At 41.2% G+C, this 23,562-nt stretch overlaps 3 protein-coding genes across 3 annotated transcripts; 1 reads left to right on the top strand and 2 right to left on the bottom strand.

Moving 5' to 3' along the window:
- Window positions 1–1,790: 1,790 nt before the first annotated feature.
- On the bottom strand, window positions 1,791–6,908 carry tagapa (T cell activation RhoGTPase activating protein a). Its single transcript, XM_018730369.2, has 10 exons — window positions 6,819–6,908; window positions 5,786–5,867; window positions 5,623–5,676; window positions 5,235–5,301; window positions 4,734–4,894; window positions 4,184–4,345; window positions 3,874–3,983; window positions 3,432–3,600; window positions 3,161–3,269; window positions 1,791–3,006 (listed from the first exon to the last, which is right to left on the bottom strand). Exons 2-10 carry the CDS (start codon window positions 5,810–5,812, stop codon window positions 1,892–1,894), a joined length of 1,974 nt encoding a protein of 657 aa, XP_018585885.2. The 5' UTR covers window positions 5,813–5,867; window positions 6,819–6,908; the 3' UTR covers window positions 1,791–1,891.
- Window positions 6,909–11,051: 4,143 nt separating this feature from the next.
- nenf (neudesin neurotrophic factor) lies at window positions 11,052–13,397 on the bottom strand. The gene is made up of 4 exons (XM_018730838.2): window positions 13,199–13,397; window positions 12,775–12,835; window positions 12,283–12,386; window positions 11,052–11,563 (listed from the first exon to the last, which is right to left on the bottom strand). Exons 1-4 carry the CDS (start codon window positions 13,343–13,345, stop codon window positions 11,387–11,389), a joined length of 489 nt encoding a protein of 162 aa, XP_018586354.2. The 5' UTR covers window positions 13,346–13,397; the 3' UTR covers window positions 11,052–11,386.
- Window positions 13,398–14,675: 1,278 nt separating this feature from the next.
- Window positions 14,676–21,677, top strand: pacc1 (proton activated chloride channel 1). The gene is made up of 8 exons (XM_018734288.2): window positions 14,676–14,915; window positions 16,920–17,007; window positions 17,134–17,349; window positions 17,969–18,123; window positions 18,901–19,040; window positions 19,221–19,362; window positions 19,885–19,992; window positions 20,124–21,677. The coding sequence occupies exons 1-8, from the start codon at window positions 14,880–14,882 to the stop codon at window positions 20,283–20,285; spliced, it is 1,047 nt and encodes a 348-aa protein (XP_018589804.1). The 5' UTR covers window positions 14,676–14,879; the 3' UTR covers window positions 20,286–21,677.
- Window positions 21,678–23,562: the final 1,885 nt, after the last annotated feature.

Raw genomic sequence — 23,562 nt, 5'->3', positions numbered from 1 at the left:
CAAAGTCACACACGTTGTCTGAAATCACTCATCCCAAGCAGGGCCATGGCAAAGCTGACCCTAACCTGGCAACACAGGATGCAGGGCTGGAGGGGGAGCGGACACACCCAGGATGGGATGCCAGTGTGCAGGGCACCCCAAGCAGGACTCGAACCCCAGACCCACCAGAAAGTGAGACATGGCCAAGCTCACTGCACCACCACACCCCACTAGACAGTGTGTGTTCCCTGGTCTTCTATTCCATGGAAAACTGGTATGCCGTGATGGGGATTTGAACCTTTTCCCAACAGTAGGGAACAAGCAAAACCTCACAATTGTGTTAATGTCACTTAATTTACACACACACACACACACACACACACACACACACACACACACACACACACACACACACAGAGTCTGAAACCACTTGTCGCAAGTGAGGTTGCCCTGAACTGGAGCCTAACCCAGCAACACAGAGCACAAGCGTGCAGGGGGAGAGGACACACCCAGGATGGGATATCAGTCCATCACAAGGCACCCCAAGGAGGACTCGAACCCCAGACCCACCAGAGAGCAGGCATGGGCTAAACCCGCTGCACTGCTGCACCACCGCACCCCTCCTAAAAACAAACACCCAAACACACACACAGAGTCTGAAACCGCTTGTTGCGAGTGAGGTTGCCCTGAACTGGAGCTTAACCCAGCAACACAGGGCACAAGGCTGGAGGGGGAGGGGACACACCCAGGATGGGATATCAGTCCATCACAAGACACCCCAAGCAGGACTCAAACCCCAGACCTGCAAGAGAGCAGGACCCAGCCAAACCCACTGCACCACCGCACCTCCTTAAACCAAACTCAGTTTCCTTAATTTAAATGTGGCTAAAAAATGTCTCTTTCGAACAGTGATTTACGCATTATTACTTACCTGACACCTTTGTTCAAGGCGACTAACAAAGCAGGACATGCCATGTTAGAAAAAACGTATCCATTCATGTAGCACGGTATTCCCACTGTATAATTCAGCATAAGTACCTTAATTAAAAGTAGAACAGCAGCGGACAGGAGAGCTGAACCTTGACCTTCAAGTTTCAAAGCAGTAGCCTTGACCAGTAGGACACCCACTGGATGAGGAGTTAAACTTTGTGCCAGCTTGTTTAAAGGTTGAAAGGTATAAACTATTGATATTTAAGATGCCAGAACGAAATACTGTATGTAGGTCACCGCATATTTTCACATGCAGAATCGTACTGTACCGAAGGATTTGTTGGTATTGATGTCTCACCTTTAGCCCACTCGAGTTTCATTATGATGCCTCTGTGGCTCTTTGCGCTTCCTGACCTTTCCAAGGTGCAGGCTTTGGTTAGCAAGGACAGAGTCCCCCCCTTGTTTTGTCTCTTTGCACTTTTTGCTCAAAAAGTCTGTAGCTGCGGGCTGTCACCACAAAGTGGTTTCAGGTAAACAACAGGCGTGCCGAAAAAAATCAAATTGTCATATATTCCCACAATCAAGTATGAGTAACACGTGCTGCTTGCTTGACCATACAGTGTGTTTTATTGTAGTGGATAATACAGCTGAAGAAGAAAAGAGGAGTACATACACATGTACAAAATGCTCTACATTCAAATACTGGCCTTATTTTGCTTATTAATTAAATGTATAGCATGTTAAACTATTTAGGAGCTTTTTACATAGCTTATGAGTGACTAGAATGACACACTCATACATAGAAATATAGGCATTCTATATGTTCTTATATATCATCTTTTACATTCATTAACACAGAAAACTAGATTTTTTCGAAAAACCGAAATCTGTACTTAAACTGTACTACTTAATAGTCCAACCTAAAAGTTGCACATGTGAAAGAGAAAGAATTGCACACATCCCTACTAATTATGTACATAGGTTACACGTAGGACTCCTTGGCACTGAGCATTTCCTCAAACAGAGGTTGACTGACTCTACGGGACAGTCTCTCGTGGTGACTTCTGGATACCGATTCAGACATGGCCCTTGGACGGAAGACCACAGATTGTGTCACCATGGCAGTTTGCTCTTCTGTCACACTGTAGCCCTCTGCAAGGAAGCTGGTAGGAGAAGTGTTGAACACATTGTCGATCATGGAGGAAGGACGGGACTTTCTGTCTGTTGACATGTTTCTGGCATCCTGCACAGTTATGGGTTTGGACTGCTGGGAAGGAGGAAGTTCACTGCTGCTGACAGCTTCTATGTATGATGGGGGTCTGCTGGGTCTTCTACTGTCCACCAGCTGGAAGACCTCCATGGCGGACAAGGATCGTGGTCGGGTGCGTGGCTTGACACGTTCTGCAATTTCTTGGACCTCCTGCTCAAGGATGTCATTGGAAAGTGGCACGTCAACTTCGTTGCTCTCTTTCTTCATGCTCCCCCTGTTTTTGCCTTTCTTCTTCTCCATCCTTAGCGAAAGAGGGCGTCTCTTTGCCACCTTCCCTCTATTTTCCACATCCTCAATGCAGATGCTGGAGAATGACTGGGGGCTGGGGCCAGCCTTTTGGAGAGTGACGCTGGAGGTTGTGGAGGTGCCACCAAAAACGGAGTCCTCTGAAATGTTGGAGGAGGCACTTTCCAGGGAGCAGGAAGATGAGTAGGAGCTGTCCTTGGGGGACACAGTCCTGGGGGTCTCCATGGCTGAACTACCTCTGAACTTTTGTAAGGGCAGTTGCTTTCTCCCACCACGTCTGGCGAACAGAAAGGAGTCGTCCGAGTTCTGCTTCTTCAGCAAGGGGTCAACCAGGTCAGCATTCTCCATTGAGAAATCATCATGACTTCTGGTAAGCATCATATTGGTTTTCAATACTGCGGATGGGTAGATGATGGGTTCCGAGCATCTCCTGTTGAAGGGCTTTGAGACAGCACCTGGGCTTAACTGCTGTGGACCTTTTCGAACTTTGATGGTCTGATGGTCTCTTATGGCATCTCCAATATCAGCATCCGGATCAGGGCTGTCATAGGCCGAGTCTTGCTGATACAGAGACAGCGAATCTGAGAACAGAAAGGAGAAACATTTTAATATTTGGACTTAAGTCAAAACATCTGCCTCATTCAAGAGATCAGTGTTGCAGCTTGCAAATGCATGAGTATTCTGAATACTTCATTTAGAGAAAGGCTCACAATTTATAGAAAAATTGTGTTTTACCTAAGTTATCAGGAAGTTCTTCCTCATCGCAATCATCAAGTAGGGTTCCGATGCTTTCTCCAAATATTTCGCAACAGTTTTCAATTAGGAACTGAGTGAGGGATGTAACCTGAACAAAAAACATAAGAAAGTAGAATTAAAGGGCATTGCATTAACATCCTGATACAATATAATTAATACATGAAGCGGTTTTCCTCACAAAAATATTAAGATTTCATGCATCAGAGTCAACATCTAACATCAGTCTGTTTGAGCCAAAGGCAGAACTCACCTTCTCGACTGCATCCACACTGTCCTGCTGGAGAAGGTTGGGCGATATACAGACGGCGAGATTTTTAGCATCCATCATATTTGTGCTGGAGTCCTTACTGATTCGCAGGAGGAGACACAGCAGGTACTGAAGCAGCAGGATGTTGGGCTTCGGAAGACTGTCAAGAACCCTGGGAGCAAGAACAGAGAAACATGTCAATACGAACCCTGGAAAGTTCTCCGTCATAGGCAACTAACACAACGTATCACTTTCAGCAGTTTGAGGTTCAAAAATCTAATCTCACATGCTGCTAAAAAAAAACCTATTTCCTCCCAAATAGTGACCATGCAGTGGTTTCTTATCTAAGATTGAATAACAACTGTTGAAAGCATACAAATTGAAGGCAGATTGAAAGCATACAAATGTACAGTTAGACTAGCTGATAATATAACATCTCACTTACAACTTCAACTGTTTGCATTTCTCCTGGACGTTTTCGATGTCTAGCGCTGCTGTCCAGGCTTGGTACTGCTCCTCCACAAGCAGCCTACCTGGGATGTGTCTCAGAAAGTCCTGCAATTCAAGCAATTCGGAGAAAAATGCACTGAGCACATGTGCTATAGTACACATCCATTTTCAATGCTTTTGAAAGCTCTACAAGCTTCCAAATTGTGTCATTTACTGTTATACATATTTCTAGTTAAATTTTTCACCCACATTTGAAACATTTAAAAAAGAGCCCTGAGATTAAAAAAACGAGTTTTGGTCGTTACCTTTAAGAGAGCAGCTAGCAGGATGACTGACTGCTCCTCCATGTTCACTTCTTCTCCACTGTTCAGCTGCTCCTTGATCCCCCTCATACCTCGGATGTTACAAGCCCTCCGGAAAATGCCCTCCACCGAGGGACCATTTTTATACAGCAGCACGAGAATGTCCTGCAAAGGGTAAGATGGGGAGGACCTCACATCAGCTCCTGATGTTCAAATGCCTTGGCGAAAATCAGTCTGTGATTTATTTTGTGGAACAAAGATCTGTTCCACAAAATAAATCACAGACTGATTTTCGCCAAGGCATTTGTAGCACTTAAGGAGGACAGCAAGCCTTTAATTACAAGAAACAGAGTAAACTGATTGCAGTGGGGGTTACAATAAAATCTTTTCTTTTATTAACTGCTAGAAATTTTTAGAAAAGTATGAATTCCATTTTTCGTAACACATAATTCCAGAATAATTCCTGTTCATAACTGGAGTTCAGAACTCAAGACCTGTTTCAATTGTGCTCACTGAGACATAGGGGCTTGTTCATTCAAGGTAGGTGACGTACTTTGATTGGTGTGGGAAGACGCACGCCGTCCTCGCAGATGTTGGAAAGCGGCTGTCCGAAGAGCACGGCTCGAGAGCAGCAGCTTTCTGAGCTGTCGCACTGCGTGGCGCTCCTCCGGCGGATTTGCAGAAACAAACTCCTCCACCTGTTGATGCCATTTCCTGATAAAACCATAAAGGTCTTTTATTAATCATCATCTCTTTTATTGGGCTTGTCCTCAGCTCTTAAATAAACCTATGTGCATGAGTTGGAGAAGTGCTAGATTTGAGGAAGTCATACTTTATGTGGTTTCTGGTGCCAGCAATGTGATCCAAAATGCAACCAAATCTTTTAGTTTCAGTGTGAAATATAGCCCTGAGTGTTATGCTGAAAACCCCTAAAGTCCCAGCATTTAAGCTGTATACCATAAACACTGCATGTTCTGACTGGGACTGAGGCTTCTTGGTACAAGATGAAACCCTTACGTACTGCAAAAGTAGAAACCAATTAATACGAACTCACCAGAAGACTGGCCTGATGGTTTCTCCACGTTACAGACCTGGTCGCCCAAAGACTCCTTCATCATTCCCTAGAAGTGAATTTATGACATTAGAGACTGGAGCAGAGCTCAGCGGGGCAGAGTTAAGACAAAAAAGGAAGCCCCCACCTACACGTGCCCCCACCGACAGCAAGCCAAGAAGCAGAGACGACTTTCAGTAAAAGTCACCATCGTCTTCAAAATGTTTCCCACCACAACACTACAGACATGACCATGTCCCCCTGTACACCACCCAACATCTCCTACACTTGTTGCACTTTGAAGATGTGCACTAAGCGTATGCGGAGGTGCTTGTCTTTAAACTCTGTGTTCTCAAAAGTCATAAGAATCAAAGAGGAATGAATGACTTACATGTAAAGGCAAATCGATGACCGCGTTCATGGTGTCTTCAGTTAGTGTTTTAGACTGAAAGGAGAAAAAGAATATTTAGACAGTGCTTTTTGGTGACCAGTGGGACAATATAGAGACAAAGAATGACATTTTGTAAGAAAGGTAATTTTGTAGAAGAACCTACCACAGTGTAGCCGCCCAACACTTTCATGAGTACACTTGGTGATGATGAAGAACCTTCCTTTTCCTCTTTTTTCTTACTTTCACTGAAACAGAATCCGGGACTGTAATTATTTACACAACTACGTGCAAAAGCATTTTTTTTTTTTCTAAAAGACATGCATCAGTGAGAGGCAAAAACAGAGATTGAAATGAGATATGTGTAGGTCTGTGTAGGTCTTTGCACTTGTGGTTATGAGGGTGTGAAGGTGTACATATCTACAGTTGAGTCATAGCGGACAAAAAATATCTTCTAACTATAAATTAAAAACTAGAAAAATGTTTGCAACGACACACACACACACACACACACACACACACAATGGCTACAACCGCCTGTCCCAAGCGGGGTCGCAGCGAACCGGAGCCTAACCCGGCAACACAGGGCGCAAGGCTAGAGGGGGAGGGGACACACCCAGGACGGGGTCTGCAACTACATTATTGCTAAAATTCTTGTTACAGTAATTTGTAAGAAATGCTAGTGCCAAAGTTTGTATGTTAATGTCATGAAATGCTTTCTGAAAGGCCCAAAAATCATAAACAATAACATTCTCAAAGTATTTTTTAATTTTTTACTCCAGATCAAAATGTCTTATACAAATGCATTTAAGCAGCATTTGAATAATATTTCAAAAAAACAATATATTTGTCTCAATTTTCTTAGTACGCATATATCCAATCACTAATATAACAGCATCATAAAAGGACACTTTGTAATTGGAAACCACACAGACGGTCTATTAACAATTTCACTGTCAAATGGAAGAAAACCCATCACTTAATATCAGCTCACTTTCAGTTTTTGTTTAAAATGCAAACGTGCAAAAAACCTTTCATAAAAGTCATCATTAGTGTTGCATCTTTTGGTTTTTATAAGATGTGTTAACAGGTACATTACAGCATCATCTATTCTGATGTGTTTTCATTATAGATAGATAGATAGATAGATAGATAGATAGGCATTTATGAAGTTTCTTCAACATGTCGATGAGACTCACCTGCGATGAGTATCTCGCCAGCGTCCTTTTGCCTCAGACTGAGCGAAGGCAAAACAGCAGCATGGTGCGAGTTACCAATCCACAGTAAAGCACGCGCACACTAAGCCGATTCCACACACCCACATGGCCTTTATATACGAGACAGGAAACAGCGAAAGGGTAATGGAGAGAGGAAGCAGCATCATGGGCCCTCGCTGAAAGCACCTCACGCTTCCTCTTACCTTGTACGGAAGGTAGTGTTTCAAGCTTGGAAATTGTGGTTCGTGACGCATTTTATGCAAGATCTATGCTGACTGGAAAGGTTTTATTTATGGCTTATGGATAAAATTATGAAAAAAAAACATTATTTAACAAAAGCAAGAACGTTCACTGTGTGCGCATCTGTCTGTAGATCAGGCGTCTTTCAGGTAAAAACAAATAACATGTTGAATACTGTTATCACTTATATGCATCATTTACAGAATTATAGAATTTACAGTCATACTAAAAGTTAAAAACAACAACTGGAAAAATATTGTTGGAAGAGCTCTGATTTTTTTTCCGATGATGCTAAAAGGGTGTTAAGGCCAAAATACACTTTAATCCCACTTTTTTTTTATTAGCAGACATAGATAGAAATGGGTTATGACTCTTGTGATTAATGCAATTCATCATGTAAACATGATCTGAAGACACTGAACACTACTGGTATCATAGCAGAACAAGTCTGTCTAGCAATGTGTACTTCTACATTTTTACATGTAATGAGCACCAGCTTTCTTTGAGGTGGGAAGCAAAAAAAAAAACCTGTAATAGCATAAATAAATATTTTTTCATACTCTTCAGCCGATGTAAAATACTGCCATTTATGGTGGGTCCCGCAAATCTTCAGCCGATGATTTTCTCCAAAGCGACCTCCAATGTTAACCTAACTACAGCTACTTACGCATCTGTACAGTTGGGTAATTTTCACTGGAAAAATTTAGGGTAAGTACCTTGCTCATGGGTACTACAGCCAGAGGTGAGATTCACACCCATGACCTTTGGGTCTAAAAGCAGCATCTCTAATAACTGTGCTACCAGCAGTTCCCCTTTTCATTCACTTCTACTCTGAACTTTGTAGATTTTTATTTTAATGTTTGTATATTCAAGTTGTACACCAGAATGGATGGTTCAGCCTGTCACACGCTCGCTTTCGTAAACCACAGCTCTTCTGTGGTCTTCAGCTGCTGGGGTCTTGTGACATCATTATGGATATTCCAATTCCAGCACAAAGGTCAACCTGAATTCCAGGACAAACACATTTCAAATCATGATTTCTAAAATGCCCCTGACATTAATTTTATCAAATAGCAGTAGATATTTCTACAGTATTAGATAATGTAATCTGAAACATCTCGTGTTGAAAAGTTTCATCTATTCCTTTTGCCACAATGGGATTCTTACTCTATGACAACTGGGCAACAGATGAGCTTTTTTAAGCCTGCCCAATTGCGCATCTCCTCATAATTCTGTGTTTAGACTTGTAGAATAATGGATAAACCTGTATACAGCTACACCTGTGATGTACACGGGTTCATTTGGTGGAATGAAACAGACTGTAGTTTCAAATCAAGGGTCTGCATTCAAATCTCTCCATCTGTTAATGTAATGTGATGTACATCATTTTGGAGAAAAGAGCCTGCTATATGACTGAATGTTAATGTAATTACAATTGCATTGTAATTGTTAATGTAATTGTAGTGTAGTGGTTGGAGCTGCTGCCTTTGGACCCAACCATTGCAGGTTTAAATCCCACCTCTAGCTGTAGTACCCATGAGCAAGGTTCTTCCCATAAAATTACCCAGCTGTATAAATGAGTAAATAATTGCAGGTTTCTTTGGAGAAAAGTGTCATCTAAATGAATAATTGTAATTGCAAATGTATTTAATGTTCTTGTTATACAGACTGACTTACATTTTCCTGCCAGGCTGATGTTAACTTTTCTTTTGACTCTGCATCTGTTCTCGACAACAAGTATCTTTTAGACATTTCCAGTGGTTGGTTAACAAATTAACAATGAATTTTGCTGAGCGTGGGGACCACCAAATATTTCTGAACATGACATTCCAGAAGCATAACACTGACATCAGCTTTGACTAGTGCAAGACGTTGATCTTAACCAGGAGGATGTGGTGGTGCAGTGGGTTTGGCCTGGTCCCACCCCATGGTGGGCCTGAGGTTTGAGCCCTGCTTAGGCTGTGTTGTGATGGGCTGGCATCCTATCCTGGCTGTGTCCCTTGGGCTCTGCATTGCCAGGATAGGCCCCAGCTTGCTGGGACAAATAGTTTCAGACTGCGTGCATGTGTGTGTGTGTAACCCCTGAACATATTGCACCTACAGAAAAGATTATCATGCTGCCAGCAAGCATTTTCTGATAAATAGCTCCTCTCAGTCAAGGACATGATCCAGTTGACGTAAAGATTAATGTTGAAAAATAACAATCACCTTGTCAGAAGAAATCATCTCCGTTGGAATTCAGCAGCTCACAGGTCCAGCATGCTTTGCAGGTACCTGTCCTGTGGCCAGAGGCTCGTTCGAAAACAGACCTAGATCGCTAATCTTGGGTGACAATCAAGAAAAATTTCAAAGAAAACCTAAAGTCTTAAAAACATGCATGTTATTCAGAACTATACTGGAGATTTCAGCAGAAATCCCCCCACGGCTCTCATCTATGTGACTCATTGGCAAACACTGAGGGCACCTTACAACAACACAGTGCCTTCTACAGAAATATTACAATTCGCCCACATATAGTCATCTCCTACAGCAAATGATCATTAGCAGTGGCTTTGAAGCTAAAAATAAACAGACTTTTGAACGACATCGACTTCCACAAGTAGATAACAGGAAAGGACAGTGTGCTGGGCGCCAAGTTACACGACTGGGCTGTTTTGCACACAGCTGGAATATAGAAATTGGCTGGCAGCCAGCCGTGGAAAATATTTTCATTCATTCATAACCAATAAGCAGTTTCCCAGTGCGGCGTCATGGTGGTTCAGAGCCTATTCCAGAAAAGCGAGGCATGAACGAGGCAGGGTACACCCAGGATAGTTTACACTGGTCCATCACATTGCAATCACATACACCCATTTACTGGGCCGATACACACATAAACTCTGGGCCATTTAAAATCACAAGTTAACCCAAAACACGTGTCTTTGGACTGTGGGAGGAAACTAGAGCAAACTCATGTGAACGTCGCAGAGGACACGCAAACTCCACACAGACTCAGTTGGGTTTCAATTCATGCCTAAATTCAGAGCCAAGGGGCTATGAAGCACCAGTAATGTGGCACCTTGCCACTCTTGGAAACTATGGTTTATTCAGTTTTTGTCATTGAATACTTAAAGTTGTCAGCGTTGGAAAAAAAAAAAAAAAAAATCACTGATTATACCTGGAAAGTGTCGGGTTTCCTTTGGTTCTACACAATGAGGAACGGTACAGTGCCGGCAGTGAAATTCAAGCAGATTCATGAAGACCAAATACTGGTTGTCAGTTAACGTTTTGACCATGAATGCGCAAAAGAACAGTAATCGTTTTTCAAAGTGTCTCAGGCTCTCGTATTCTTCAGGCCGTGCCACCCACTTCCGCCTTTACAGCTGGGCGATCCAGTTGAAAGGAGGTCAACACTCACACTTGCCCGTTGCTCTGTTTTTCATAGTGGGTAACAAAAAAGGAAATTCCTCCTGTCAGAGCATGTTCTCAGTGACACACCCAAGTTTACTTATTAGTAATCTTCAAAACACACACACACAAAAACATATTTACTCAATATATTGTCAGTTGAGTGAATTTGGTAAAACTTTGCACTGTTTTTGTGAGGACTTTCTCGTGAGCACAGCACGGTTGTTCCAAAACATTTAAGACTACTGTAACGGAATGGAAGAATATAGGTGGAGAAAGGGGAAAACCATAATGTAACAGTCAAAGTACCAAACTGTGCTTATTGACATTAATGAATAAATTGTGAAGGCTGCGGAACATGAACGCAAAACCTGTTTTCCCTTTTTTATGGGTCTTCTCGTACGACTTGGCAATGTGGAAGAATTTTGCACGTCTCAGGTTCAATGCAGCTCCCCCTTTATTCTTAGGTGAGTACAATGGTGGCAAGCAGCACACAGAGACAACTCAGCAGAGTGACTCCCTGAGCAACCTGGATGGTGGGTTTTCATACAAAAAGTTGGTCCATCTTAAAGAAAACCAGTCAAGATATTTTGTGGAAATATATTGTAGTGTATTTAGAAACAGCAGTAAAGAGAACACATCAATTATTTCAATAATTTAACAGCTATTTTACATAGAACAGTGTAGAAATTACAAATCCTAACAAAACCAGGACTTTTACAAATAAGAACCTTTTGTTTAGTAGTTCAGCAATCACTTTTACAAGGATGTGCTTTCAATAAAACCACAGAATTCAAAAAAAAAAAAAAAAAATCTGGAGTGCAGTTACATTCAACAGTGTTGTAAAAATCATAGAACCAAATGGGAAAAGGATTATGAAACATCTATAGGCAGAATAAAATTCTGATATCACTGACTGGTTTTTAAAACTCATCTTTGATGCTGAAATTGGGCTGATCTTCAGGCTTGAAGTCTTTGTTGGGGCTGCCATCCTCATTGAGGATTCGTCTGGCGGTGTAGCCCACAATAGGGTATTTGGCTTTGTACGTGTCTTTAAACACACTCTCAAGAGACTGCAGCTGTTCTTCAGTTAGTCCTGTCTGCAGGAGACACAAAGAGCAAGTGCCATGTTTTTTGAGATGTCTGAAACCCCTGTGGAGCCATGGATCATCATCTGTTTGGTTGCAGTTTAAAAGTCCTCTTTCATCACATGCTCTATTATATCAGAGAAGTCACATTAGAAATATCTGATCTGCTTGTCTAGTCTCAATATGTCATCTGTTCTTCAAACAAACAAAGGCTCCAGTGTCTATGCAATGTTACTCAGATGAACGAAACGGAAACAATTTTTCAAAATTTCATTTGCACAGCAATTCAGCTCTACATCCATATACACAGGATTCATTTATCAGTATTGCAGTCATGGGTTATACATGACCTGACCAAATTTAAAAACACAATCTGTACAAATGAAACAAAAAATCTTTACATTGTAAAACAGCCATATATCACATATCAATAATTCAATGTACAGCTGAATTACATGTACAGTTCAACAGTGAAATACTAATTTAAGTGAAATATTTTTCATACTGTCATAGTACACATTATGATGTCAAAATCACTTAATCCCAAGCAAAATTTGTCAGTTCAAGGTTGGCTTTGCAAAAGGAAAGTGATACCGTATTTTACATACTGTGTAAGCAGAACATTTGTACACAGGACAAACACATGCAAGTTAGCTAAATTGGGGCTCACATCATGACTGTTGCACATATCACAGTCAGCTAATTGGAAATGCAGTAATGGATTTGCTTACAGTATCATGTGTCAAGTCCTCAGGGTCCAGAGACATTTTTGCTACAGCCCTGGTGCAGTCCTTTCCTGCCAAGGCATTATATGGGGCACCTTTCCCATAAAACTCTGCTCAAAGAGAGACAATAATTACATTTATTAAATTCAACTCAAATTATTTGTTTTCCTTTGTTCAACTGAACTACTGCTTGAGTCATACATACTGTTTGCTCTGGTTCAGTTGTGTTCCTTAATGCATGATGTCAATGGAGCCATATGACTATGTATGTTCAGCATATATTTGCTTGTTGCTTCCATAGGGCCATACATGAAGAAGGGTTTGTGCCAAAATGTACACTCATATCACAATACAATGGCAAGTACTGTCTAGCTTGACTCTATTGGAATTATTTTAAATTAAATAATTAAAATTTAATTATTCAAAGAGTACATTGCCAAGACTATGATGTGCAAAACAATCCATAGGCTTTTCCAGTGTCTATATAATTTGCATTACCTTTTCCCTTTGATACATCAAACACCACTCCTTTTACAGCCATATAAACAGGTTTCCCCTCCTGTGAGAAAGATCAAAAAGTTCACATTAAGCTTAATTTAATGCATGCCACAAAATGAGCAGCAAAAAATGGAAATTTACTAGTAATGACTCCAAAGTTCCTTCACCTCTTACAAACTCATTTATGATGTTGTCTAGTTATAGTACCTACAACCGTGACTCAACTCAAGGCGCATTATTTATTAAATAATTATTAAATTATCAATCGTACACAAAAAGTATTTTATGCCCTCGGGAGTAGCTACTAAATATGCAATTTCTTGTTTATATTCACCCATAGTCTCCTAGTAATAGTGCTGAAGTACGCTGAACTTACGTGAGACGGTGGGTGAGTCAATGATTAAAGTTCACTTCTTTAACTCACATCGTGTCCATTGTAGTTCTTTAAATCCTCCTCGGTAAACAGTCGAACGGGCTTGCTCGCAGGTTTGGGTTTTAGTTTAACGTCGTCAGAAAAGCACAGCAAGGCTTGCAGGATAACCAGCAGAAAGCCGAGAGGCAGCGCTGCCATCGTGGAAACTCAAGCCCAGACTCCGACACCAACTTCCGGTCTACGTCTTTATGTACCCATAATTCACAGCGTGCCCAATTGCTGTCTCTACGCTGAGGTGTGCAGTCTTCGGTCAACGTGTACTACAAGTTTACGCTTTTAAAATGTTTGAATTATGTGTCATTACATGTGAACAAGCGGTAAAAGAGCAAAAAAAATAAAATGATGTTAGTTACAGTGCACCCTTGCATTGCTAAATACTGTACAAAAGAAAAGATGCTTGTCATACGTTTGTAAATCATGTGTATATACAATTATGTGTATGGGGGGGGACACGGTACCACTGCTGCTTCACAGCGCCTGGGTGGTGAGACAGGATATGGAGTTGGATATTCTACCCGTATATGCGCTGGGTTTCCTCCAGGTACTCTGGTTTCCCCCCACAGTCCAAAGACATGCTGTTCAGGTGAACTTGTGACTAAGTCACGCATAGTGTGTTTTTCACTAATGTTTGGGTGAATGACCCATTGTAAGTAGTGTATCTAGCAGTGTAAGTCACCTTGGTGAATAAGGTGTGTGGGCTGGTAACACTACGTAGAGTTCATTGGAAGTAGCTGTGGAGAAAAGCTTCTGCTAAATGGATAAATGTAAAAAAAAAAAAAAACTGAAAAAATCCATATAGACTCATTAGTAACTTGATTTTTGAGCATATACATGAACTAGAGTCAGTTTAAATACCGTGAAAGTGACATAACTATTACTTATGTGATATTGTGTTAGGTTAGTTTGCACGAGTATTTAGTTTGTAGTAAGTACTTCCTTCTCCAACATGTGTATAAAAAAAGTCCTTGTCCAAGGTACATCTCTCAGTAAATCAGTTCATTATGCGCTTTTAGCGTTGTAAACGTTCCCATGTTGTAGAAATTTACATTGCACTTATAAACTGCCAAGAGTTATGGATGAAGAATGAGTGAGTGAGTGAGTGAGTGAATATAGTAACGGCCCCCATTACTGGGGAGTGTCATGTTCGGGCGGGAAAATGGGTTTGTTGGAAATGGGAATTGTGGGTAAAATATGAATTAGTTGTTTAACCGCTGTAGGGGCTCAAGGGGAAAATTAGGGGTTAGAAGGAGAAAGGCTGGGAGTGAAGGCCGTGGACCCAGGGCGCAGCGGGCCACAATAAATTATTAACAGCTTCAGTTATCACGTAGCAGATCCAGCATTATACAAAAGATGAACAATTTAAATGGCCGAGTTATCAAAGTGGAAAAAGTCACACAAGCCCATTTTCAGTAGTCTCACTAGTACGGTGACGTCTGTACTTTCTTTCCATGTGCGCTAGGCAGTGACGTCAGCGGCTGAAACCTGACGCGAGCGCTTTTGCGCTGGTCTCGAGCCGTCGATTCTGTTCCCGCGATTCGCAGCCGCGCATCAAAATGACCCCCTTCATTCAAAAATGATCCCTGATGTGTCTTTTCAAGCTGGAAGACGGACGACCCGTTGCGCTATTTTAGACTTTTATTTCTTTATTTTTTGTTAAATCACTCGAATCGGAATGCTAAAAAGGGAAAACTGCCCGTCTTACAGAGAAGTAAGTTTGTGACGAGTGCATCACCTTTACCTTTCTTTTAGTCGCGAGTTTTCGTGTTTTTACGAACAACACGTGCTTGGCGTGCGCGGATCAAACGAGTGCCAGACTTGTAATAAAGAAAATTCTTTAAAACCAACGATTCCTGCTTCACTGACTGCGCGCTGGGCACGCGACCTGTGGTCATGTGACCCACAGCTGATAAGTGATAGTACTGTGATTAATTCATGAATGTCATGGTCCTCCAAGCTTGTCCCCAGGTACTGTATAGTGTATTTCCAGGTGGGGGGTAAGGCACAGTAATCAGATACCAGATTTCTTGCATAATGGCAAAGAAAAAAAAACATATTTTTTCAGTTGATCTGCAGCAGGATTCCTATAAAATAAATGTCATCACAAATGCACCGTGTCATAATTATGTGGCACTAGAGTGCCAGATAATATGCATATGACACCGTGCATTTATGATGGGTTATTTGTGAAGGGTTATTTTCCCAGCATAAGAGTCATCTGTTGTGTTCCAGATTACTACTATTGGGAAATTAGATCACACTTTCATTTTGAAATAATTCAGAGTGTGTACCTTGGTTAATGGTATTAGGAGTATGAGTGGGTTTCAAACCAGCAAACTTCAGGTTTCAAAGTCAGTAACTCAAGCGCTATGTTACCAACTGCCCTGCTTTGAAAGTTTCCCAAGGAAAAGTGAAACAGTTAAAATCAGTACCAACAGTTGTGGGTGGAGTGCAATCATATCATGTCGCAATTGTGTTTACAACAACAGTGAGTCAACAGTGTGCAGAACAGAATTGTGGTTGAAAACATGTTGGCGGGGAAGACTAAGGAAGTATCTCTTCTGAAACGCATATCCTCTGTAATTTACCTTCCAAGTTCTGATCAGGCAAAGATGACTGTACCCTATTTTCCTGACTCTCCTGTGTGTTTTTAAGGAAAATTTATGATCTTCCACCAATGGACTGATTCCAACATTAAATACAATGTAATACTATTGTTATTCCATATATGGCAATGCAGATCCGTTCTGTTTTCATTTCCTTTTCTGTACCCGTCTGTGACTGTGAGTTTTCAAGAATTTTTAAATCACGGATATTAATTATGGGTGAGGACAACTGCACCTTTTACTCTGCCTGACAGAAAATGTCTTAAAAAAAACACTAGTGCGCAGTTTTTGCTTGAATGAGGATAGCCATGGACTCGTTGTGTGGAAATGACTCATTTCATATGGATTCCTGCATCTTTTCCTTTAGTTTTGAAATAAGTTTGGTAGTAAATCATGAATACGTTTACGTTTACAGATGGTCCTCGACTTACGATGGTTCGACTTAACGATTTTTCAACTTTACGGTGGTGAGCTGGCAGTAGAAACCGTTCTTCGAATTTTGAATTTAGATTTTTTCCCGGACAAGCAATACGTGGTGCGATACGCTCTTGTGATGCTAGGCAGCGGCAGTGATTTGCATCTCCCAGTCTGCCACGCAGTTGTGTTTTGTGCATCCGTAATGTCACAGAAACGCCCATCTGTGTCTGCTGCTGCTAGTGGGAAGAAGACGAGGAGGGCAATTACTCTTGAGGCGAAACTCAACATAGTTGCCCAGCAGGAAGGCGGCAAGCCCGTAATGGCCATCGCGCATCTGGTCGGCTATAGTGTTTGGTAGGTTAGGTGTATTAAATGCATTTTCGACTTGCGATGGGTTTTGCGGAACATAACCCCATCGTAAGTCGGGGACCACCTGTACATTACTTCATTTGACGCTTTTCTCCAAAGCCACTTCCAGTGAACACTTATAAAAGTTATTTTGCAGCATATATGAAAATTAAACATATGGCAGCTCACAGATTTCAAGGCAATGCTTAACCACTGCTTTCCAAGCTGTGAGCTGTCAAATAGCCTGGTTTAAGCCCCTTCTTTGGGATTTTATACAAGCTCATTCAAAAAAGTATTTCTTGAGGATAGAATCAGCTTTTTTTCTTAACTGTTTTCTGTTACAGTTCAGTGATGATGATACTGTTCATTCTCCTGCTGTGCACCCAGAGGACAGTGAGGATAAACTGGACCCAGACCAGTCAATCGGCAGAGGTGCAGTCCTTACAGCAGATGAAAGAACACGCCATGTGATGTCGTGATCTGTTCCATCAATCTGTTCTTACACACGTACATAGGTTGCAGTACCGTGTTTCTGAGATGTCTGCTCTGAATCTCCAGGTGCGGAGAATGACACTACCAGCAATAACCTTTCGCTAGGGTTCAACAAGGCCTGTCTGAAGAATGTCTTTGCCATTCTGCTCATTTTTATATACCTGGTGCTGACAGCCGTGGCACTGTTACTTGCATACCTGACCATCACTGACTTCAGGGACAAGCTTAGTCACCCAGTGATGTCGGTAACATTCAAGGAAGTGGACCTTTTTGAAGCTGCAGGTGGGTGAATGGGATGTGTGGTTTGTCATGAAATACCTGATCTACTCAAGTGCAGAATCGTCTGAGTCGACTCAATTGGTATTTCCTCGATAGGCTGTTAAAACTAACCTGGCACATACCACAGCAGCACACCATTAATTGCCCAATGGCAAAATATGTTCCTTATTATCATATGTGTTTAACCATTTGGTTGCTTTGATTATTGCAAAAGTGCTGGTCAAAGGGTCACATTTGACTGCTTTTAATAGTTTGGGTGATGTCAAAATCCAGGGGCAACCTGTGTTTGCATGCATTCTGTTCTCCACGGGGGTCATTATATAATTTCTCCCACAATCCATCTCTTCAGCTCCTTGAGCGTCCAAAGTGTCTACAGGCTTTTGTTTCAGCTAAACACCCTCAGCATGTGATGCAGCTAATCATTGTCTTTGCTGAACCGATTCACCTTCCTTCCTGAGTTCTAACACAGTCAGCGGATCGCCACGCCTGGACACCCGCTGAAGCTAGCCTTCTGGGACACGGCCAGGCCGCTGTCCAGTGGTGTCCTCCTGTTTTTCTCTTGAATATAAGCTTTGAGGCTATACCTACCATGTTTTTTAAGTATTGTTGTTGTTCTGAGAAGGTATTGCCCTATATCCTGGAAAGGCCAAGCTGTTGAGCTGCAAGCACCACCATCATGACCACATCCCACCATTGGTGTTGCCAGGGAAACCTGGGGAAAACAATTGCATGATAGAGGAGGTCATTTACACCGACCCGTACTCCAACCTCACCAGGGTGAGCAACACAGATCCATGTAACACCATTGCTGAAGGACATGACTTTGCTCTTAAAATATTCAAATGTAGCTTTACAGGCTTGTAATTAATATATTTGCTATAATCCATGTCAGTCATTGAATCAATTGAGAAAAATGTCTAGTACTTTTCTCATGCAAAGTGTTTATTCAGTATGCAAACAAAGAAGTGTGTTGAGTTCTACTGAAGATGGATGCTCTCTTATTAAAGGCAACTGATTTTAAAGGAGAGCTGTGCACGGAGAGTATGTGTGTTGTGTTGCCCCTCTTCATACCAGTGTGCCACCTGTGATGTCAGAGATCATGGATATTTAAAGCAGCAAAAAAAAATTAATGCACGACACTTGTCAGAGGTTTCTGTAATGCTGCTTAAGTTGTCGGTGGTATAGTTAATCTGTATGTACTGGACAGATTTATTTTGTGTCCTCCAAGTGTTATTTTTGTTCAAACATTGGTTGACTTGATATGACAAGCAGGTTTTAGCACAGATACATTTTTGCATAGAGTTACATTTTTTGGCTATATAGAGTTTTGTGTTCCATTAGCGCTCTCATTATTTTCTGAAGAATTCTCGCTTTGTGTTACTTATGAAGATAAAAATTGGAAGCCAAGTAAAAAGAGGGGTTAAAAAGGAAAAAGAAAACTTTGTGGTAGAAATTCCCAGCAAGTCAAACTTGTTTTGTTACTGAGTTATACTGATGGGACACAATGAACTCTGTCTTGCAACATTTTGCTCTTGTTGTTCACCCGTGAAAAAGCAAGCGATGGTGATCCAAGGCCCAACAGATGTCAGGAATCGAGAGCTGGTTTTTCTGCAGTTCAGTCAGAATGAAACGGAAGAGGATTTCAGCTCCATTAGTTACATGCTTTTCTACAAATTCAGTGACATGACTCACAGGTATATTTCACATATTTCACATAGACAGCAAAGGTCACCTTTATTTTGGTCCTTGGCCCGCAGTAACTTTAAGAAACACCACACATAAAGTACAGTTTTTTATTTAATTTCACTTTTTGATGAGTGATACTATGTGGGATAATGTCTTGACTCAGTCCTAACTGTGCTCACTGTTCTCAGCCTACATAAAGCTGAGTTCATGAAGGACTGTGAGAGGAACTACTCCATGGGGACCTTTTCAGGAGGCTTCAGGACATGGGTCAAGATGTCTTTGATAAAGACCTATGGGAAAGAACGTGAATCTGTCGAGTTCCGGCAGGAGGTAAGGAGCAGTGGTGTATCATGCACTTCTCATAAGAGCGTTAATATGTCCCAGGTGCTGCCAATCAGTAGGGTGACCATAGTAAGACTTCCAGGTCTTCAGGAGTTCAGCTCTTAAATACACTAAACCAACAGTCCTGTTAGTCAATTTATTTAATTTTGTTTAAATTTTTTTTGAAGAAGAAACAGTACAAACCTCAAAATAATGCCGTGTGCCAGCTAACCTCTAAAGCACACAAGAGCATCCTGTCTGCATAGGAAATGCACATGAAGAAATATCCTGTAGCAACATCCTGTTCACTTTGAGGTCTGTGTCTTTGGCCCCACATGTTGTCCCCAGCTGAATGCCTCGTGATATGATGCGGAACCGATTACTTTGTCTAATTCTTGAATAGAGCGGAAAGACTGCAACAGATCATAGCTTGCTTTAGACCGAGGGGCCTATTCCATTACACTCATGGACAAATAATATATTCTATCAGATCACAAGTATTTAACAAGGTGTTTTTCTGTTTTTGTGCAGGCCAGTGTTGTGAAATATAATGACAAGAGGCAAGAGCCTGAGAAGACCGATGAGCTGTTTTTCATCGTGTTCCAGTGGCGGGATCCTTTCTTCCAAGAAGTTCGAGATGTAAGTCATTATATATGTGCAGTTCTGCTTTATTATGAAACAAATAGGAGAAAAAAGGCAAAAAATACCACCCCCTGGGGGGGCCACCATTAGCAGCGCGCTGAAGCCAGTCCCGTAAACCTCTCAAACAGGTCATCACAGCGAACCCCTGGAACACCATCGCCATCCTCTGCGGCGTCTTCATGGCTCTCTTCAAGGTGGCGAACTTTGCCAAACTCACCATTCAGTGGACCAGGAGGATCCGCCGGGCGCACCTGAAGCGCAAGGGGAAAGAGATGGCATCAGTGACCTGAGACGCGCCGTCCCGCCTCTGCATCCGCCTGCGAAGGTGCTGCAGATGAACAGGCAGATATAATACGGAAAAGTCAAAGGGTGATCATTGCATGGCAGCATGAGGTGTGAAAAGCTGCTCTATCGTAGGACAAATCAGAGCATCAACCCTGTTTACCTTACTTCCTGATCTGAACTGCTTAGCTTACAGTGTGTATTTATTATGTTTTGAACCAGCTATAAAGTGCAGACATACTGTCAAGTCCTATTTTGATCAAGGGCTGTCTATTTGGGTTATTCTGGTAGTTATTTAAAGATACCACTAGTCATTATTCTCCTGGTGCATGTTAGTCAGCAAATGAAAATGGTTTAGTTTTTCCAAACACTAGACTATATTTCATAATGCGCAACACTAAACTGCGTTGCTGCTCACCGATGACTGAATTAATCAATAATTTGAGAAGATACAGATTGTCAGCACGTCTTCATGCATAGCTTCTTCATACGGCATTATCTGATCTTCTTTGTACTTCATAGAGCTGATTTAAACCAGGGATGTGTCTCAGAGACATTTTAAACACATTTTTATTTTCCCTCCAGTACTTAAACATTTATGGGGTTCACTAACCCTCTAACCACACTGCTGGGTCACGTGTCCATACGACGGGTCCTCTTTTCAGTGTTGTGTAGGCTGTTAAATATTAAATATTAAAATAAGCTATAATACAAGTTTTTTAACTGAAAGCATTTAAGTTGGTAAAGAAAAGTGAAATAGATATGAAAAGGGATCTTTCATGAAAGCTGTATGTATTTTTGTGTGAGACTAAGTTTTAACATATCTGAATTTTTTGGATTGTACAGATTCTGTACTATTTTTGATGATTTTAGAACTGACTTCTGAAGCACTGTAACGGAACAACATACTTAAAATGAAATTTCTACAAATGAACTTCCTGTATTAGCACCGGAGCTGAGTATACCGTGATAATTGTAATTTATGTAATTATGTTTGCAGTGAAACACTGGAAATGTGTGCTTATTTTGTCTTGTTTCTCATGATACATACCATCGGCCTGTGATTTTTGTGGTGACCAGTGTACACTGTTTATTTCATTTCCTCTTCCACTACTTGTAGGTAATGCACAGTACCAACAAGAATTTCAAGCACATTCACTGTAACAATCTATTCAGTGTCACCTGGATTTTACTTGAAATTATCTAACAAGATTTTTATGTCAAATAAAACAGCTGCAGTTTAAGTACATTTCTGTCATTGCCATAGAGCAATTTATTATTTTTTCAGTTATTATAAAGACCGCGTGTTTGGTCAGTAGATGCATAGGGCTGTGAATGCCCGACATCCTTTGAGTGAATTTTCCTTTGCAAGAACTGCCATTAAAACCCCACATAACCTACTGTGATTTCTCGTGTTTTCATTGCCTTTATTTAATTTTGATTTGCTTAACGCAAGTATTGCGCAGACGGTAACAAGTTTCATGGGCTAGATGAGACATGTGCTCTATAAATTTTGCACGTATTTTTTGTGCGGTATGTTTTCTTGCTGGAGATTCCTTGTCAACGGTTGCCGTCTCACTCTAAACAGATTGCATCACCTTGGTGTCCCCACCCTTGAGTCCCTCTAAAGAGTGTTGCATGACGCACTCAGAATTACTGCCATTGGCTTTGTAGGGTCCTCCACACAGTGTGGTGAAATTCCTTGGTTTCACTGTTAAGCACAGATAAGATAATGCCAGTGGAAATGACAGAACTTCCAGGGGTGTGTTGGGGGAAAATGGGAGAAGCAGAGATAACACTGGGAGGAGAGGGAGTGAGGTGTAATATAGATCTGAGTCAAAGTGATACGGAGATCTGCAAAGGGTGTCCTTGGCATGGGGGAAGCCTGCCTCGGTTGGTGAACACCTTGCTCAGACAGGCGTGTCTCCTTGGGAATGTGGTGAAGATGTCTGCCAAGGGATGAAGGATGGCCTGGGTGTTGACGTGTATGAACTTCACCCACAAAGTGAAGACGGGCTTTACAAGACTAACAGGACCACAGGGTTACCTTATAATAGGCTTTATTGTCAAGTATATACAACAGGGAAGAAACTGTTAAAATAGCTTAGTGTAGTAAAAGTAATTCTACAGCATAACTTGGCATCTGAAGTGCTGTTTACAAACTGTTGATGGTGTTTTATTAGATTGTTTAAATACTTTATATTACATCTACTTTATGTATCATTATTCTATATGTTTGAAATGTCAACAAATTTGAGACACTTAAAGCCACACAACAGCACTAATAAAGAAAGGTCAATACTACAGTGTGAAGTGATATTTATTGATATTTACTGAGTGACAAGGCAAGGTTGAAGACACTCACACACTCATTTTGTCATTAGTTTTTCATTTTTTTAATTTTGTTGTATTTATTTTTTATGCTGAGCACTATCATTTCAGGGTTGGAAGATGAGATCAACTGGCATTAAATTTGTAATCTATTTATATTTACATTCTCTCCACTTGCAGAATTTTGTGTTTATGCAATTATTCATTCATCCAGTACCAAAAACCTCTTGTCCACTTCAGGGTTGCAGAGGTCCACAGCCTGTCTTAAGACAACTGGATATACCCTAGATGGGATTCTAGTCCTTCACAGGACAGTTACACACACTTATTTAATGATACACAAAAAGGATTAAGAGTGACTTGTTCACCTCAAATATATGTTTTTGGACTGTGGGAGGAAACCAGAGCCTGGAGGAAAGCTCATGCAAATTACACACAGACTGAGGTGGACCGGCATTCAAACCTACAGCCCAGGTGCTGTGAAGTACTAGCACCTCCTACTGTGCCACCAAGCCACCTGAAGCTCAATCAATTTCTCTCTATTTGCTGAAATTAAAAAGTAACATTTAAGGTCAAATCAGTTTAGAAAAGGTTGATGGGCCAGAAGGAATTCATAACCCTCCATACCACCTTACCACTCTATATGCTTATTTATGGAAAAGTTCTAAGGTTACTGAAACCTGCAAGTTGAAAGATCAAATCCAATCAAAATTTGTTATCAAACTTTAGTTATTTTGCTACTTATGTTTATTTGAAAACAAGAATTTTAAAAGGCATTAGTATTGAGAGTGCAAAGATCACCGTCTTGGAAGTTTCCATTGGTTTTGAAGGTATTTACTTTTGCCACCATCTAGTGGTACAACAGACAGCCACCGATGACTTTATAAAAGGAGTCATTCAGTGCTGAGTGTGTTTCAGTTGTCATCAGATCGCATTTTTACGGAAAATCATAAA

The sequence above is a fragment of the Scleropages formosus genome, chromosome 15 (genome assembly GCF_900964775.1).
Source record: "Scleropages formosus chromosome 15, fSclFor1.1, whole genome shotgun sequence".
Taxonomy (NCBI): domain Eukaryota; kingdom Metazoa; phylum Chordata; class Actinopteri; order Osteoglossiformes; family Osteoglossidae; genus Scleropages; species Scleropages formosus.
Note: the sequence above shows the minus strand (reverse complement) of the source record. Positions and strands in the feature narration are given on the sequence as shown.